The sequence below is a fragment of the Garra rufa genome, chromosome 3, assembly GCF_049309525.1.
Source record: "Garra rufa chromosome 3, GarRuf1.0, whole genome shotgun sequence".
Lineage (NCBI taxonomy): Eukaryota > Metazoa > Chordata > Actinopteri > Cypriniformes > Cyprinidae > Garra > Garra rufa.
In genome coordinates, this window is record NC_133363.1 from 33,780,064 (window position 1) to 33,798,927 (window position 18,864).

The 18,864-nt window shown below is 36.8% G+C and overlaps 1 protein-coding gene across 2 annotated transcripts in view; it reads left to right on the top strand.

Annotated features, from left to right (window-relative positions):
* Positions 1–18,864, top strand: part of arhgap36 (Rho GTPase activating protein 36) — a 48,411-nt gene that overhangs the window by 25,260 nt on the left and 4,287 nt on the right. For both annotated transcript variants that reach the window (XM_073836991.1, XM_073836992.1), the window contains exons 3-9: positions 5,323–5,391; positions 10,384–10,652; positions 13,287–13,485; positions 15,363–15,418; positions 15,782–15,932; positions 16,096–16,244; positions 18,682–18,858. In XM_073836991.1, the coding sequence (XP_073693092.1) occupies positions 5,323–5,391; positions 10,384–10,652; positions 13,287–13,485; positions 15,363–15,418; positions 15,782–15,932; positions 16,096–16,244; positions 18,682–18,858 (1,070 nt within the window). The remainder of the gene's footprint in view (positions 1–5,322; positions 5,392–10,383; positions 10,653–13,286; positions 13,486–15,362; positions 15,419–15,781; positions 15,933–16,095; positions 16,245–18,681; positions 18,859–18,864) is intronic.

The following is an 18,864-nucleotide window of genomic DNA, read 5'->3' on the forward strand; positions in this document are numbered from 1 at the left end:
TTGTTTGTGGTTATCCGAAACTTAAGTAGGCCTACTTTAAACTCTCTGCAATTTGTCTGTAATATTGTGATTCCTAATCTTTGTAAACTCTAGCTGTATGCTGCCTGAAGCTGTTGTTTTGTTGTCGTTGTTTTGTTTTAGTCTCTTGCTTTATAAAAGTGGTTCTTTACTTTGTTTTCAATCTCTGCTTTGGCCTGAAGAGATTATTTATCCTGAATCAGGCAAATATCTCAGCATGCTCTCTGTTCATTCTCCTAATCATCCTCTCTCTGATGGGAGCTGATGGGGGCTTTAGCTCATGATGTCTTGGCGTGTGGGGAGGGTTGGGGGCAGTTTCCATAGAAATAAACTCTCATTTCCTGCAGTCATGGGAATATGACCCCACCTAAAGCCCCTCTGCATGTGTCCCCTTTCGTTTTCTCTATCTCTCTGGACATCTCAACAGAGCACCTTTTAAACCTTTTCCCCCTCTCTGACTCAGAAGTATATCTGTAAGTTGAAGGCACAACAAAATGGAACTAACTTACCAGCACTTACAGACAGGAAGAGGTTTGAGTGTAAACACATCTATTTGGTTTGAGTTTAAAATGTTGCAGCACTGTGGGGGAAGTTTTAACCTAGTAAACGGGAACAGCTATTTTTTTTACCGTTCTCCTGAGGGCCGTATAAACAGTCTTCAGATTTCTGAAAACACAGACAAAAGGTTTTTTAGTTTAGCTATACTTATTTTCAGCTCCAAATTTGAAAAGAATTCTCTTTCTTTAGCAAAAGTTCACTTCCAGAATGAAAATTTCCTGACTCAACTCCCGTGTCATCCAAGATGTCTTTCATGTCTTTCATTATTCTGTCGAAAAAAAAGTAATGTTTTTAAGTAATACATTCCAGGTTTTTTCTCCATATAGTGGACTTTAGTGGTGGCCAATGGGTTGAAGGTCCAAATTGCAGTTTCAATGCAGCCACCAAGGGCTCTACATGATCTCAGCCAAAGAATAAGTATCTCAGTCATTTTCTAGGAAAAATATAAATTGATATGCCTTTAGCCGAAAAATGCTTGTCTTGCACTAGCTCAGTCTCCTGCATTATGTAATCATGAGCGTTTTTCACCCTATCATACTTATTTGAACACTTGAGTACACAGGGGAAGAACTAACCATGTGTGACCTTTCCAACATGAATATGTAATGTGTGATAACACGCATGGGCATCCCAAGAAAATGGCCGATCTTTTCATTAGATCCTTATTCCCCGCCTGGGTTCGTGTGGAGCTCATTGAAGCTGCATTGAAACAGCAGTTTGGACCTGCAACCCATTGGCCACCATTTAAGTCCACTATATGGAGAAATGTCCTGGAACATTTACCTCAAAAAAAACGTAATTTCTTTGTGACTGAAGAAAGAAAGACATCAACTTCTTGAAATGGGGGTGAGTGAATTATCAGGACATTTCATTCTGGAAGTGAACGTCTCCTTTGTGGTTGTTTATCTATATAGAAAATGTGTTTGCTTTGCCAGCTTTGTGCATGCTTGGTGCTTAAGAGGTTTCACTTCTCTATCAGCCATCTAAACGGGAAACATTTTATTTTTGGAAGACTTGTTGTTACATGCATCTGTTTAGGTGTTTGTGTTGCAGTATGTGCCACTACCTATGTTATGTGTGCATGTGCATAAGATTTACATTTGTAAACAACACTGTTTAAAAGTTGCGGTAAGTTATTTATGTATTTTAAGAATTGAATAATTTTATTCAGCAAGATGATTTAAAATCATTAATCATTAAGTTACAGTGAATACATTTAAAATGGTACAAAAAGATAGATTTAAAATAAATGCTTTTCATTGAACTTCCTGCTCATCAAGATTCCGGAAAAAAATGCATCACATATTAAGCAATACAGCTGTTTTCAACAGGATAGTAATAAATGTGAATTGAGTAATAATGTTAACTGAGCATAAAATCAGCATATTGGAATGATTTCTGAAAGATTATGTCACACTGACTGCTTTCAGTGAAAAATCTGATTTGCCCTCACAGAAATCATTTATTTCTTAAAAACATGATAAAATAGAAAACAGTTATGTTATTTTAAACTAATAACAGTTGACAATATCACTATTCTACTTGCATTTATTTGATTTTTGATCAAAAAAATTAAGCTTTGGTGAGCATAATGGATAAAAAATCTTTTACCCTAAACTAACCCTAAAGATTTTTAGAAATTATATTTTGTGTTATGTATGAATAATTGGTCACACTTTATTTTAAGGTCCAATTCTCGATATTAACAAGCCATTAGCTACAACTTTTGCCTCAATAAACTCCTAATTTGTTGCTTGTTAATAGAAAGGTAGTTGTTAAGTTCAGGTAGGATTAGGTATGTAGAATATGGTTATGCAGAATATTTGTTTTATAGGTACTAATAAACAGCCAATATGCTAGTAATAAGCAGCTAGTTAACAGTGTGAATTGGTCCCTACACTCTTAAAGTCCCCGAGGAATCAAAATGAAAGTTTTTTGGCTTTTAGTATGACTATGGCAGCCTTAAGGCTATCTATTAGGTAGTGTGCTCCAAAACAACAACAAAATTCGCGTTTACAAGATATGAGCATTCAAAACTTAAAGTCTCTCACTTCCACCAATATGAATCAACGATTTTGATGACATTACGTTTAATGAGAAGCTGAAGTGCAGCGTGGAGTCTGTAGCGTCCCGCCCCCTACACTATAAATAGACGTTGAAGCTGCGGCTGAGATCGGTCACTTGTTCACAGTGTTAGTGGTTTCTGTATGGTGAATGGCATGTAGTGCACAATGTAGGCGATAGGGAGCGATTCAGACAGTGTAAATTTGCTTTCCATTGGGTCAAATGCAGTCTGGTTTCACTTTGTGTCTAGTCCGGACTGTGGCTCCAGCCCAAAGATGTGATAGCACGGAGCAGAGCAGCCTCAGCATGATTATGATCACTATTTTGTGTTAATAAGAGTTTCATATTGAATCAAGGCGTAATCTATTAGACTGTGGCTGCAGCTGTCAAATGTGACTTTACTGAGCTCAACGGCTCTGGCCAGAGCAGATATAAATGGAACCCTCCCTGTTTTCCTGTTTTAGGTAAAATTACGACACCACATAGAATAACACTGCGTGTTTCAAGGCACTTCAGTGGACCTTTAAAAATAAAGGTGCTTCACAATGCCACCTTTTAGTCTGAATAGTTCCATAAAGAACCTTTAACATCTAAAGCAGTGTTTTTCAACCACTGTGCCGCGGTACACTAGTGTGCCGTGAGAGATCGTCAGGTGTGCCGTGGGAAATTATTCAATTTCACCTAATTGGTCTAAAACATTTTTTGAAAAATGAAAGCTCTAGCATTAAGTTCTGCTGGGAAGACTTAATTGTCACGTCACTCAATTTTCATCTGTCCAATCACATTCCAACACTTGTGGTATATAAGATCGGTACTTACTCATGTTTGAGTTCGCAGATGCTGACGCTTCAATTCACCACCATCCTCCCCACCTCCTCCAAATTGAATCCTTCCCTCCATCCTCCTCATCACCACCACCAGGAGGGTCCCTTACATACCTCACGGGGGTCGGCTGCGCCCCTGCCTTGATCTTCAGGCAGGATATGCAGAGTCCGGACCCTCAGATTGCGAGCTACGGACGGGGCCTACGCCAAAGAACGTTATTGCTTGCTGGGTTGCTAATAAATGGATAATTGTCACAGTATTCATTCTCCTGAGTCTTTATGGTAGAACTAATAAGTTATTGTCTGCGAATAATATGCCATTGTCGAGTGTCTGCGCTGTCTAGTGACACCGGCAGATTAATCATGTCATACTCTTCCATATCAATAGGTGGCAGCAGATAGGTAATTGCCTTGTTTTTCGAGACGAGAATTAGTGATGCCTGGATGTGACAGGTAGCAGTGACAGTGGCATTGTGGCTAGTGAGAATACGATACAAAATCTGCGTCTGCGGGCGTCTGGGCAATTAAACTGACCTCGAACACACCGGACTGACGACACCCGACTACAAACTAGAAGATGCGTGAGGAGATATACCGCCTGCGGTCATCCGCGGTTACCCACGGTTACGAGTCATCCAAAATATTTTTAATGATATTCGGGTCGCGGTCGGTCGGGTCGTTTGAAATAAAGATGCCAATTAAACCTTTGTAATTTATGTAGTACTAGACACAATTTTCTATGAAATACATAGACCTACACTTTATTTGGCTGAATAATATTTACCTTTTGAATGTTGAGCGTTATTAACTGTTGAATAAATGCTGACGCGGGACAAAATGCCCGATTTTCAACACGTTGAACTGAGCAATACCATTGTACCATTTTAATAGGCTACTTTTAAACGCATATAGCTCAGTAAAGTCAGCTTCATGTATTTTCTGAGAGGGGGTGGGATTTTTGTTGGGAAAGTCGGGGAGAGACGCACACTTCGATTAGACTGGATAAACACATGCAGCATCTTAATTGTTAAGAAAATGGTATTCCTAATAAATGTCTCGAATATTTTGATTATGTCCAATGCTTCTCTTTCTTTTTGGAACTATTAGACATATACTATGTCTTTTCAAAAGCCTAGGTCTGTTTAATTTCTTTAATTATAAAATTTCTAGCACTATTTGTAAACGTTTATTCAAGCAATAATATATAAATTATCTCATGTATATACTTGTTTACCAGGGATTAAAAACGAATTCCAAGTAAAAACGATATTTTTTCTTTACATTTCCAGAGAGCGAAACGAACGAAATTAAACATTACTTAATAAATTCAAGGCACTATAATTTCCTTATTCATTTGATACAACTATTATAGCTAAACAAATAATATATGTATAAAATAATATTATTTTGTCATATTCGTGATTTCTGAATTTAAATATGAAAACTTCGTTTTGAAGTGCATTCGTTATGTTTGTATAAGAAAATTCGAGAGAGAGCTGTTGAGGAAGAGCTTTGTGTGTGTCTTTCTTCAATTCCTGCCAGGATATCAGCTCTGTGTTCATCCAAACAGGCCCAGGTTGTGTTTATATGATTCCTGTTCAAGACACTTCGATAAGAATGGCTGTATATTGTTAATATAGGCTACAGAGTTTCATTTTTTTAGTTTCGATTGTTGGTGAGCCTTGTGATTTTTTTCAATAAAAAATGTACCTTGGCTCAAAAAAGGTTGAAAAACACTGATCTAAAGAACCTTTCTGTTTCACAAAAGGTTATATTAAATTGTTGCCGTGTAATTTTTTATAGGTGTACACACAAAAACAACCTAAAGTCCTGTTTTGCGTTTTGTTTTTATCTCCAGAGATCCGTAAGAGGAGGAAATCACTACGAAGAAAGTTTGACTCCTTCTCAAAAGAAAAGAAAGAGCGAGGTAAGAAATGTTTTTATTTCTTTTTTCACACAAATCTCATGCAACCTGAGTGTAACTGACTAAAAAAGGCTATGTAAAATAAGCAAAAAAAGTTAAATAAGTCTCCCATAAGTTCCAAAGAAAACATGGTTTTGAAAACTTGATCTTCTTTCCATAAGTGCCTTGCCAAGGTCTACCATCAGCTATTTAGCTGATGTACTGCATTAACAAAGTACTCCGGCTCCATTTTAGCACCTAATAGTAAACTTCTCAAACCCCACCCTACATTTTTCTTGTTGTATATCCCATTTTAAGTAAAATGGGTTGAGCGCGACAAATCGGATTGTCTTTAAGTGCACCGTGTCTCTCAGTCAGCATTCCTGACCTCATGCAGTCTGTAATCTTTGTTTAGCAAACAATCAACAAGACATATACTTAAATGTCAGGTTTTTAAGTATTCTCTTTCAGATTATTTTTTAACTACAAACAAATAATAGCAAAACTGCATTTCGAATTTCATTTGGATGTCGACTTATATTTGTCAACTTATTAAACTATTACTACTGTACTACAAAACTTCATTCTTTGGTGAAAATGCTGTATAGTTAAAGACTTATAAATGGCTGTTCCTCTGTGGATCCTCTGACTCTGGTTGCCAAGACTGTTTGGTGTGTCACAGTTCTTGCAAATCTCCTATAGGCCTTTAAGACTTTAAGACGCAAGACAATTTTACATCCAATGTAGCTTTGCTCCCAACAATCTGTGCATCCCTGTAAATGCATATTCATTATTTTTTATTTCTTTTTTTATTCATCCTTTCTGAATAAGCGGCTGCTGACTTGCATGCTGATACCTTTACACTGTATAATGTGTAAACAGTAAAACCAGTTTGTGTCAGCATACTCAACAAAGACTTGAGCACAGTATTGATTTAACTGTATTTCAGAGTTTTATTTACATTTGTTTTTTTGATGTTACCACACCATTTGAAAGTTTAGGGTTGGTAAAATTTGTTTTTGTTTTTTAAATAATTCTTGGTTGCTCACCAAGGCTGCATTTATTTGAACAAAAATACAGTAAAACAGTAATATTGTGAACGATTAATTTTCTTGAAAAATATTTCAAAATGTAATTAATTCCTGTGATGTAAAGCTAATTTTTTCAGCATCAATTTCTCTGGTCTTTAGTGTCACATGATCCTACAGAAATCATTCTAATATGCTGATTTCAAACTGATGTCAGAGTGGCTCCAGGGCTAAAGTAGCGCTGATTCCTGAATCAGTCGGATTTGTTTAGCCATGTACCTGGAGTTCAGCCAAACGCCTGCCACCTGCAACCACAGTCTGGCACTTGTTTTCAGCATGTGCGTCAGTTCAAGGTGGTGGGCGGGGAGGGCTGAATGAAGGACTACAGGGGTGGATGGTGATAGGGTAAAGGGAGGATTTTTTTTAAAGAGGACACAATCCCCATATCCATCCAGCTTATCGGAGGACTAGCAGCTAGTGGACCAGACTAACCTGACCCACCACTAGACCTTTAAGCCCTCGGGTAGAGATAGGAGAAAAAGGATTGTGAGAAGAGGAAGGAGGAGACAGGAGAGGAATGCTTTGCTTTTGTGTTGCTTTGACAGCCAAAACAGATTAGACATAACCTCCTGTTAGGGTGTTAAAGATGCTATTTAAAAGTGTGTGCTTTACGTATACATCATTTCTTCCCATCTACATAAATAGTAGCTGCTTTAGAAGAATATGTTAAATAAAGCTTTCTTTAAGGTAAAGCAAGATGGTTTTTAAGGTGCTAATATGTCTCATGTTTTTATTAGTTCTGAAATCATGTAATTAAGTAAAGTGTTAACCCTTTAAGAGGCTTACCTATAGATACACAGTGAGAGGGAGGCAAACTTATAACAACTGTTTAAATTTTTTCATTGATTTATATATTTGATTTATTTTTTACAGTTCCAAGTGTTGATGTGCCATATGTTGAACAGAGCTCTGTAGATTTAATCCCAGTGGGCAGATAAAGATGTTTATGTTTTCCTCTTTAGCATGAGAAAAGCAAACAGTAGCTGCACATGAGATCACTTACTAAACAGCACAGGAAGTGTGCATTTAGATACTGATCATATTAAATCTGAAGATAAGTATGAAACAGTATAGTCTTTATATGATACTTGATGTAGAAATCGATATAATGTAATATGTGGCCCATAGATCTTAAAAGTGCAGTATCATTCATAATCCAAAAAATAAAAACAAGTCACAAGAGACAATTCAATAATATAGCTGCAAGCAGGGATTACCCAGGTTTGAGCACATATGTGGCAATGCGTTGACATGGCTGTAACCAGCTAAATTAATGATTTTTGGCAAATCCAGGTAATTTACCATAGAAATATGTTTATTTTTAACATTTATGACTGTTATAGCACCACCTATGGTAAAATTTCCATAAAATGTAAAAAAAAAAAAAAAAAAAAAAAAAAACTTGTTTAGAATCATCTATCACAAATGCTCACCTAGTTTTAGGAAGACGTTTTCCTCTAGACTTCATAGGATTTTGGGCAAATTTGGATAGGCCTCTTTTCTAAACGACCCTGTTATAGCTTTCCAAAATGTAAATTTCAACCTTTCTTTGATAATCATTGACCTAGAAAGTGTTTTTTTTTCCATATTGAGCAAAAAACTTAGGATTAGTTTGCAAAAAAAGTTTTTTTTTTACATTTTCTCAATCATTTACCAAACAATTTAAGTGACAGCATGGTTCTTGAGGCAAAGTTGTTCAGAATGAGTTATATCGTATGATATGAATATTGTGTGTATGTGCGAAAAAAACATGCCGTGTACAATTTATACGTTTATGCCCTTGAAAAATGCGATTTCTATCAAATTTCTCACAGACCTTTTGGGCTGTGAGTCAAACAGGCCCACCGAGTTTGTTCCGAACGGCTTTTGTTAATCTTGTCTAATAGGTGCTCGAACTTCATCAGCCAATGTTTTTTTAAATATGCACGTCTATGAAGACACTTGTGGCACTTTGGACCAAGACCGTGCACAGTGATAGGACAAATGGTTGCTTGGTATAGCCATTTTTATGTTTTTTTCCCTTTTATAGCACCACCAAGTGGCCAAGCTCCATGATTTTTGTGACCTCAGATTGAAATCTTACATATAGTAAGTGTTCTGAGTTTGGCGAATATACCTAATTCCATTCAGGAGTTAAAGACATTTTACTAAAAGTGGTGTCCCTTTGCAACGGCGAGTCGAAAGATCTTTTCTTTTTTTTTCTTTTTTTTGATAATCATTGATATTCGCTCTCCAGAGAATCTTTCTGCACTGGTTTGGTTCCAATCGGGTTATCAAGTAATTTTTTTAAAAATCCCAAAATACCTGAAAAATTTGCCTTATGATTGAATCTGCGACTGACGGTTTAGGGGTTATCAGTGATTCCGTACTTTTGTTCGCTGTAGCACCCTCGCCAGGAAAATTGGGGCAAGCCTTTGTGACATTGTCGGCGGTGTGAGTACTACCGTCTCTCCAAGTTTAAATTCTCTACGACTAATGGTTTGGTCTGCACGTTCTGTTTGACGTGGAGATCGTTGATCCTTGGCCAGTACACGCTTGAACCCCTAATTAACTTTAAAGGACAGCTCATGTAAAAATGACAATTCTGTCATCATTTACTTATCATAAAGTGTAATAAAATAAACAATTAAATCTACATTTTGGATGCTCCCTTTCTACTAGTCTGAAAGAAGTTGTGGATGCAAAATATCTAAACTGAAGAATTTTGGGATAGGATAGGACTTGTGGGCTTATAATGAGTTCAAGGTTTTTGCAATGACATTTGATATGTGCATAGTCATTGTTTACTGATATAAAGAATGAGTTTGATGTGTTTCACACACTCCCTTCCTGATATGTACTGTAAAAATAGTACTGTACTGTACTGTAAAAACTCCCAACATTTTGGCAATTTACTGTATGTTACATCTAAGTTTAGGAAACTATGGACACTAAATATCAAAATCTATCCATTTAATTAATTTTAAATGAATGATCTTTAATTAATTTTAAATTAATTATATGTGACCCTGGACCACGAAACCAGTCATAAGGTTAAATTTTTTGAAATTGACATTTATACATCATCTTAATGCTGAATAAATAAGCTTTCCGTTGATGTATGGTTTGTTATGATAGCATGATATTTGCCAAAGATACAACTATTTGAAAATTTGGAATCTGAGGGTGCAAAAAAATCCAAATGTTGAGAAAATTGCCTTTAAAGTTGTCCAAATGAAGTTCTTAGCAATGCATATTACTGATCAAAAATTAGTTTTGATATATTTACAGTAGGAAATTTACTACATATCTTCATGAAACATGATCTTTACTTAATATCCTAATGATTTTTGGCCTAAAGAAAAATCGATCATTTTGACCCATACAGTGTGTTTTTGGCTATTGCTACAAATATACCTGCGCTACTTAAGACTGGTTTTGTGGTCCAGGGTCACATATATGAATTAATTGTCCATAACCCTACTGTGAAAGGGATAGTTCACCCAAATATAAAAACTCACCCTCATGCCATTCCAAGCCCACAAGACGTTTATTCATCTTTGGAACACAAATTAATACATTTTTGATGAAATCCAAGAGCTTTCTTACCCTAAATAGACAGCAACGCAACTGACACATTCAAGGACCAGAAAGGTAGTAAGATATAATATATTCCATGTGACATCAGTGGTTCAACCTTATTTTTATGAAGCTACAGGAATACCTTTTGTGTGCAAAGAAAACAAAAATAATGACTTTATTCAACTTGTCAGTTGTTTTGCTGTCTATGCAGGGTTAGAAAGCTCTTGAATTTCATCTCAAAATATCTTAATTGGTACTCAAAAATGAACAAAGGTCTTACGGGTATGGAATGACAGATTTTTTTTATTTTTGGGTCAACTATCCTTTCAAGGTCGCTTGTTTGTTAACTGTTTGGTTTCTTCCACAGAGTCTGCACCCAAAGCATTCGGTATCCCGCTCGGCCAGGTAATCGCAAACGACCGGGCATACAAGCAACGGCAGGATGCTCTGAAAGAGAGCCGACGGGACTGTCTGGACCTGGAGGCCAGTGTTCTTCACTTCCGTGCCGAGAAATGGCAGCACAATGGAAACCGGTCAATGAGTAATACGCCCTTATCAACTGATGCTGCCTCCTCACCAGCACCGGAGGCCCACAGCAAACCTCTCATGGACAACACCTCACGCACACACAGACGGGTAAGTGCATATTCTCTTTAAAATAACATCCTCATTAAAAAGTACTAGGGATGCACCGATCCGAATCGGCCAATCATGCTTGCGCGTTTTGTCAGTAAAGCCGGTTCTGTAATCAGAGGTAAATGCCATCAGGTGCGTGATTTCACGTTGAGCCGTATATATAATACACAGCCGTTGTTTACCGACGAGCTGCGCAAATCAATGTTCATTATCAGTGTGAATGTGCGCAGCTCGTCAGTGAACAACGGCTGTGTGTAGTATATACAGCTCAACGTGAAATCACGCACCTGATGGCATTTACCGCTGATTACAGAACCGGCTTTACTGACAAAACGCGCAAGTGATCGGCCGATACGGATCGGTGCATCCCTAAAAAGTACTATCTTCTAAAAGCTGTGGTATGTGTATTTAAGACAATTTTGGTCTTTTGATGTAGCAATTAGGAGTTGATTATAAAAACACAGAACCCAAGTTGATGAAAACCTCAGCGGTTCATTAAACACAACATCAAATGCCTGACAGCTATCTATGACAACACAGTTAAGTGTGGGCTATTGCTTTGAGAGATGGTTGCTGACATCTCATACGTAAGCAAATAAGAGAACAGCACACCATCTACGCAAATATAAATCAGAGCCAATAAAAACTCCTCGCTATCACTAACCTGGCATCATTTCATTCAAAGAATTCCCCGCGGTCAAGTGCTGATATGGTACAACTCACAGATACAATCCTGGTTGAGGCTTCTAAACCAATCTGAGGGGGACGCAAAAGGAGATAATTCACTGATCTCATTTACTCTGTCAAGAATAAACTTGATTCAGAAATGCAAAAAAAAGGCAGAAATGCTTCATGGAATCATGATCATCCACAATGATCCACAGCTGTGTTGTTGTTTTTTTGTTGTTGTTGTTTAGTGATAGTTGTTTATGAGTTCCTTGTTTGTCCTGAGCAGTTAAACTGCCTGCTATTCTTCAGAAAAATCGTTTAGTTCCAACAAATTCTTTGGTTTTTCAGCATTTTTTGTGTATTTGAAGCTTCTCCAACAATGACTGCATGATTTTGAAATTCATCTTTTCACACTGAGGACAACTGAGGGACTCTTATGCAACTATTACAGAAGGTTCAAATACTCACTGATGCTTCAGCAGGAAAAACGACGCATTAAGAGCCGGAGGGTGAAAACTTTTTGAATATGAAGATCAGGGTAAATTTTACTTATTTTGTCTTCTGGGAAACAGGTAAGTATCTTCTGTAGCTTCTGAAAGGCAGTACTAAATAAAAAAAATATGATATTTAGGCAAAAAAAAAAAAGGTACACAGCTTTATGTTCAAAAGTTTACACCCCTGGCTTCATGCATTGTTGTTTCCTTCTGGAGCATCAGTGAGCGTTTGAACCTTCTGTAATAGTTGCATATGAGTCTGTCAGTTGTCCTCAGTGTGAAAATACGGATCTTACATCATACAGTCATTGTTGGAAAGTGTTCAAATTCACAAAAATGCTGAAAACCCAAGGGACTCGTGAAGAACTATCCCTGAACAAAAAAACACAGCTGTGGATCATTCAGGTAACAAAACAGTATTAAGAATCAAGTGTAGGTAAACTTTTGAATGGGGTAATTTTTAAAAATTCAACTATTATTTTCTCTTGTGGACTATATGTAAACATCTTATATGTGAATTATCTTATTCAGGTCATTACTAAATAAAAAATAACATCCATTTTGTATGATCCCTCTTATTTTGGTAAAATAATTAACATTTTGCAGATTCATTTGCAAACTGTATATGCTCTGAAAATGGTGTCTAAGAAGTTATAATGGTAAGGTTAATTTCAATAATGACACTATACTGTAGCTGCTTTATAGCTGACGCTATTTAGCTGAACTTAACATTTACACTGTTATGTTCCAGTTTATTATTGTAGAGCTGCTTTGAAACATTCTGTACTGTATAAAGCGCTATATAAATAAATGTGACTTGACTTTAAAAATGTATGCTATGACCACTTAATAAATAAAACAGTGTTAATTTGGTCAGGGTACAATAACATAGATAATAGAGTTAAGTGTTGATTATAAATAAGCACTTTGAACAGTATAGTATTCTTCATCACATTAATAACGGCTAACATGTTTGTTATTACTGTGTCGGGCAGCAGTGGCAGCAGTCAGCATGGTTCAGGTTATTGTTTAATGTCGTATGGGTGATTTCCATACCTCTCACAGTATGACTGGAGACAACATCTCTATGGGTGGCTACATATCAGCAGGAGGGAAGGAGATTTATGTCTGTGCCTTTGCCAAATCAAACTCTCCTTTCTCTCCACCCAAACATGGAGAGAGAAAGAGAACAGATTACTGGGTTATTCAGTCATCATGTTGACATCTGAAAAGCCTTCATGGAAATCTGTTTACGTTTCTTTTGTATACATACCATAAATAGATTTATTGTGTTCAGATTTTTTTGCTTCCTGGCTTTGAGCTCATTTCTGACCAGTGTGAAAGTGTTTCACAAACAGAAAGTGATCTATAATAATAATTTGTTGTAACTGAAACAGGCTTTCACTGAAATTTGTTTCATTTGGACCTTTATCACTTACAGTCTCTCTGTTCACCTCTTTCTCTCTCTCAGGGAGCGATGTCTGTAGACTCCATCTCTGATATGGTTGAGAGTCAGTCCAGACTACTTGAAGCTCTCCAGCTCTCTCACCCTAATGAGTTGGAGTTGAAGAAAGCTGCAGGTCCCACACAAGCCAAACTCAGTCTCAATCCCATCTACAGACAAGTTCCCAGAGTGGTAGAGCGTTGCTGTAACCACATCGAGACCTACGGTGAGATGCAAATAGCATTACAGCACATGTCCAGTCATTTCTTTTAAAACTGGCACAGTTAAATTACATTTTGAAGGGAAATAACTGCAATTGAATAAAGTTTAAAACAGTACGGGAAATTTCATTATTTCAAGACAATTATATCACTCAGTTGGTTATGCCTATCTTTATGTATAGCAAAGAGTTCTTCCGAATCTTTAACTGATTAAACATTTCCCTAAAAAAAGTAAAAAAATAACCATCAAAACAATAAAAATTTAGATTCAGTACGATAAAATATCTAACATTATTTTCAGACAACTTTATATTGTTTTAGTGCTGTTTGAAAGAATTAAATTAGAATGTTCAGGGAAATACAGTGTTTCACCTTAATCTATAAAACGCTCACTGATGCTTCAGAAGGAAAAACAATGCATTAAGAGCCAGGGGTGTAAACTTCTGAACAGAATGAACGTGTATTTTTCTCTAATTTGACCTAAATATCATATTCTTTTCATTTAGTACTGCCCTTTGGAAGCTACAGATGATATTTACAAGTTTCCCAGAAGACAAAATAAGTTAAATTGATCCTGATCTTCAAATTCTTCAAAATGTTATGTTCTGGGAAACGTAACTCTGTATCTTCTGTAGCTTCTGAAAGGCAATTCTAAAAAAAAAAAAATTAAAAAGATATTTAGGCAAAATAAAAAAAGGTACACATCTTCATTATGTTCAAGAGTTTACACCCCTGGCTCTTAATGCATTGTGTTTCTTTCTGAAGCATTAGTAAGTGTTTGAATCTTCTGTAATAGTTGCATATAAGTTCCTTAGTTGTCCTCAGTGTGAAAATGTTGATCTCAAAATCATACAGTTATTGTTGGAAAGGGTTCAAATACACAAAAATGCTAGAAAAACATAGAATTTGTGGGACCTGAAAGTTTTTTTCGGAAGAACAACGGGCAGTTTAATTGTTCGGGACAAACAAAAACAAAAAACAACAGCTGTGTAGTATTAAGTGTATGTAAACTTCTGAACAGGGTCATTTTTATAAATTCATAAATGTGACCCTGGACCACAAAACCAGTCTTAAGTCGCTGGGGTTTATTTGTAGTAATAGCCAAAAATACATTGTATGGGTCAAAATTATTGATTTTTCTTTTATGCCAAAAATCATTAGGATCATGTTCCATGAAGGTTTTTTGTAAAATTCCTACTATAAATATATCAAAATGTAATTTTTGATTAGTGATATGCATTGTTAAGAACTTAATTTGGACAACTTTAAAAGTGATTTTCTCAGTATTTTGATTTTTTTGCACCCTCAGATTCCAGATTTTCAAATAGATGTATTTCGGCCAAATATTGTCCTATCCTAACAAACCATACATCAACTGAAAGCTTATTCATCTCAGTTTTGTAAAATTTAACCTTATGATTGGTTTTGTGGTCCAGGGTCACAAATGTAAACTATATGTAAACATCTTTAATGTGAAATATCTTATACAGGTCAGTACTACATAAAAAATATTATGCATTTTGTATGATCCCTCTTTTTTTGGGTAAAATAATTAACATTTTACAGATTCTGCATAGTGTATGTAAACTTTTGACCTCAAGTGTATGTTTATCAACTGTATGAGTATAACAATGTCAGGTGCAAAATACTGGATGTAAACCCAAATACGTTTGCTTATTTTGTTCTTTTCCTAAAATATCACTAAAGTAATACAAATACATCCTTAGGCTAATAGCTCATAACACACCCAGGTTCAAGTTGCAAAGAGAAAGTCACCCAGATGAGACACCACTCAAAAAACACTAACATAGATATGAAATAAGGACAATGAAATATGAGTGCAGCACTTGTTTACTACCTCTCTCTGCCTCTCTCTCTCTAGGGTTACAAACGTTGGGGATTTTCCGTGTAGGCAGCTCCAAAAAAAGAGTCCGTCAAGTAAGTTTGTCAGTTCCAGCTGCACAGCTAGTTTGCGCCACTTCATCATACACATCTCTTCTTCTCATGTGTGACATGCGCCCCCTGTCTTTCATATCGATTCTAGAAACACACTGCTGACAGTACTAACATACTGTTTTATCTGTATGTGCAATGACAGTCGGCTGTACAGTAAATGTTTTGGATACTGATCATGGCGTGTACAGGGTCTTGTTTTCATAGCTAACCTAAGATTGACTGTGATTTGTATGTGTATTTTATACTGTGTTTATTCAGGCACAGGATCCATGGGATACTTGATTCTTGTGTGTGGTGGCAGTTTGCTGATGTTTTATCCTGCTGTGTCCTTGTGTGTTTTTTCAGCTGCGTGAGGACTTTGACATGGGAATAGATGTCGTGTTAGATGAAGAGCATAGTGTGCATGACGTGGCTGCTTTACTTAAGGAGTTCCTGAGGGACATGCCAGATCCCCTGTTACCACGAGAACTCTACAGGGCCTTCCTGCACACTAACCGTATGAGCTTACAATAACATTCACAAATCATTTAACATTTATAGTATTACACAGGACTCAGGATACACAATTCAACTGTGTAATATCCAACACACTTCTCATTATTGTATCAGCTGTTATGAAATGTGCTAACCTTACAAGATGCTTTGTGTTTGTCTGACAGTGTTGAGGGGGGCAGATCAGTTGACATACCTGCAGCAGTTGTTGTACCTGTTGCCGCCCTGTAATTGTGACACCCTGCTGAGGCTTTTGACACTTCTTCATACAGTACAGGAGAACGCAAACAGCTCCACTGGGCCCAACCAGCAGGAGGTATGGTCTGGGTTCACATTATAGTTGGCATTTATGGTATAGATGGCTTTGCCATGGCAAATGTAGTCCTCACCACTTCATAAGTGCTACAGTATTCATACACCTTCATTTATTTCACGTTTTATGTTGCTGCCTTATGTTAAACTGTTTTAAATTACTTTTTTTCTCACATCAATCTACACTCCATACACAATAATGACAAAGCAAAAACAGAATTAGGCCTACCACAATTTTGTATATTTTTTAAAAATAAAAAACTGAAATAAGTACATTGCATAAGTATTCATACCCTTAACTCAGCTCTGAAGCACATTTACAGCCTTAAGTATTTTGGGTATGATGCAATAAGACTTGCACATCAACATTTGGCAATTATCTGCCATTCTTCACCTCAGCTCTTCAGGGTCTGTCAGCTTGGATGGGGTCTGACAGACATTGACAGACAGAAATGTTGCCTGGTTTCATGTGTCTTCGCTGAGGAGAGGACTGAGTCTTGCCACATCAACATAAAGCCCAGATCGCTGTAGTGTTGCAGTGATGTTTGTCCTTCTGTAAGTTTCTCCCATCTGCATGTATGATCATGGAGCTCAACAAGAGTGACCATTGGGTTCTTGGTCACCACTCTAGCCAAAGCTTTTCTCCATCAATTGCTCAGTTTGGCCAAGAGGCCAGCTCTAAGAAGACCCCTGGTTGTTTTAAACTTCTTCCATTAAGGGTAATGAAGTCTTCATGCTTCTGTTAACCTTCAATGCAGCAGATTTTTTTTCAGAACTCTTCCCCAGGGTAGGGTTGCACCTTAGTAGCTAGTTTGTAACTAAATCTATACATTATTTGGTTGCACCAGTTGTTCGTAAGGCAGGACTTAGCTAGTAGTTCGTAAGCTTTCCGTAAAGCAATGTGTAGTCGCATAATATGACGTTTACATTAGACCATGCAATAGAAATCTTCAAAATACGCGAGCAGAACTTGTTTAAATGCTATGAATTGTAATTTATTCTTCATTCTAACTTCTTTTGCCTCACATATACTAACGGTAAAAACAAGTTTCCATTAAAAATGAAACAATAATAACACTAGTTTATATGTAAGCAATTTTTTTGGCAGGGTCACATGTGTAAATAACATTCAGAGACTAACTGAAATAAATAAGGATCAATAAAAAAATTAAAAAAGAAATGCTATTTATTTATTATTTAATCTGACATGCGCAACGCGAAGTGCATAGAGTCGCACTGTAGGGGGGGTGTTAAAGACGCACTAAAAAAGAAACAAGTATGTTTATTCACATATTGTTCACTCTCTTAATATGTGTGTGAGTGTAAATGTCAGCAGCATCATATATGTCTACATGATTGAAGGTTGTCGGTTCAAAAAAGAGCATTTTGATACAGTTCACTCAGTCTGCTACTTTATTCCAACCGTTACTCCTGACCAGATGCTGCCAGTTTATACATAGAGTTACGTTGAAACTAAGTTTAATGGTGCAACGCAAAAATATTTAGTAGTGCGTAAATTGTAACTTAGTGTCCCTTTACGTCGCAACTAGGCTAAGTTGTAACTTATGCACAGCTGGTGCAACCGGCCCCAGATGTGTGGCTTGATGCAAACCTGTCTCTGAGCTTTACCACAGGGCTTGGTTTTTGCTCTGATATGCTTTTTCAGCTGTTAGATCTTTTAATAAGACGTGTGTGCCTTTCCACATCATACCCATTTAACTGAATTTGCAACAGGTTAACATCACTGAAAGTGTCCCAGATTAGGGTATGAATACTTGCAATTGCAATTTGAAATGCAATGAAATCATTTAGGTTTTTTTTTTTTTTCTTCAATTTGCAGAACTGTTAAAAACCTGTTTTGCTTTGCCATTATGGTGTATGGAGTGTAGCTTGAAGTGAGGAAAAGCAGTTTTACACAAGGCAGCAACAAAATGTGAAAGAAATGAAGCAGCATGAATACTTTCGCAAGGCACTGTACAAAAATTACAAACCCCAGTTGTAACTTTACCTGTTGGTGTCGCTGTTGGACAATGTTTCTTTATAAAACGAGAGCTTTATAAACTGTTTAATGTTAGATTTTGCAATATTAGCGTTGTTTTATTTATTTTTTTCTCATCCAATATTTTGAGGGGACACTGCCTCCCTTGCGCTCTCATAGGAAACGCCCCTGATATAAATACATGTGTGTGAAGTTGGATCTGAAGCAAATGCACCTCTCTTTATATGCATCTACTGACATGCAGCTGCAAAAAAAAAAAATAATAATAATAATTGCGAAACCAACAAGCCATTGTTGTGTAACTGCAGCGACAGTTTAATAACAGCGATACTAAACAAAATATATGACAGCCCCACCACAAAAGACTGTTATAAATGGTGGAATCAAATGTTTAAAATCCAATCAAAATTGTGACCTGTTTTTAAATTGGTGTTGTGATTAGATCTCAGGTAATAAGATGACGGCTGCAAACCTGGCAGTGATCTTTGGGCCCAATCTCCTGCAGAAAGAGAGAGGATCAGAGAGAGAGCTCAGCCCTCAAGCTCTGGGCATAGAAGACAGCACTGCTGTCATCTCTGTCACCCTGATGCTCATCCAGAACCACCAACACCTCTTCATGGTGAGA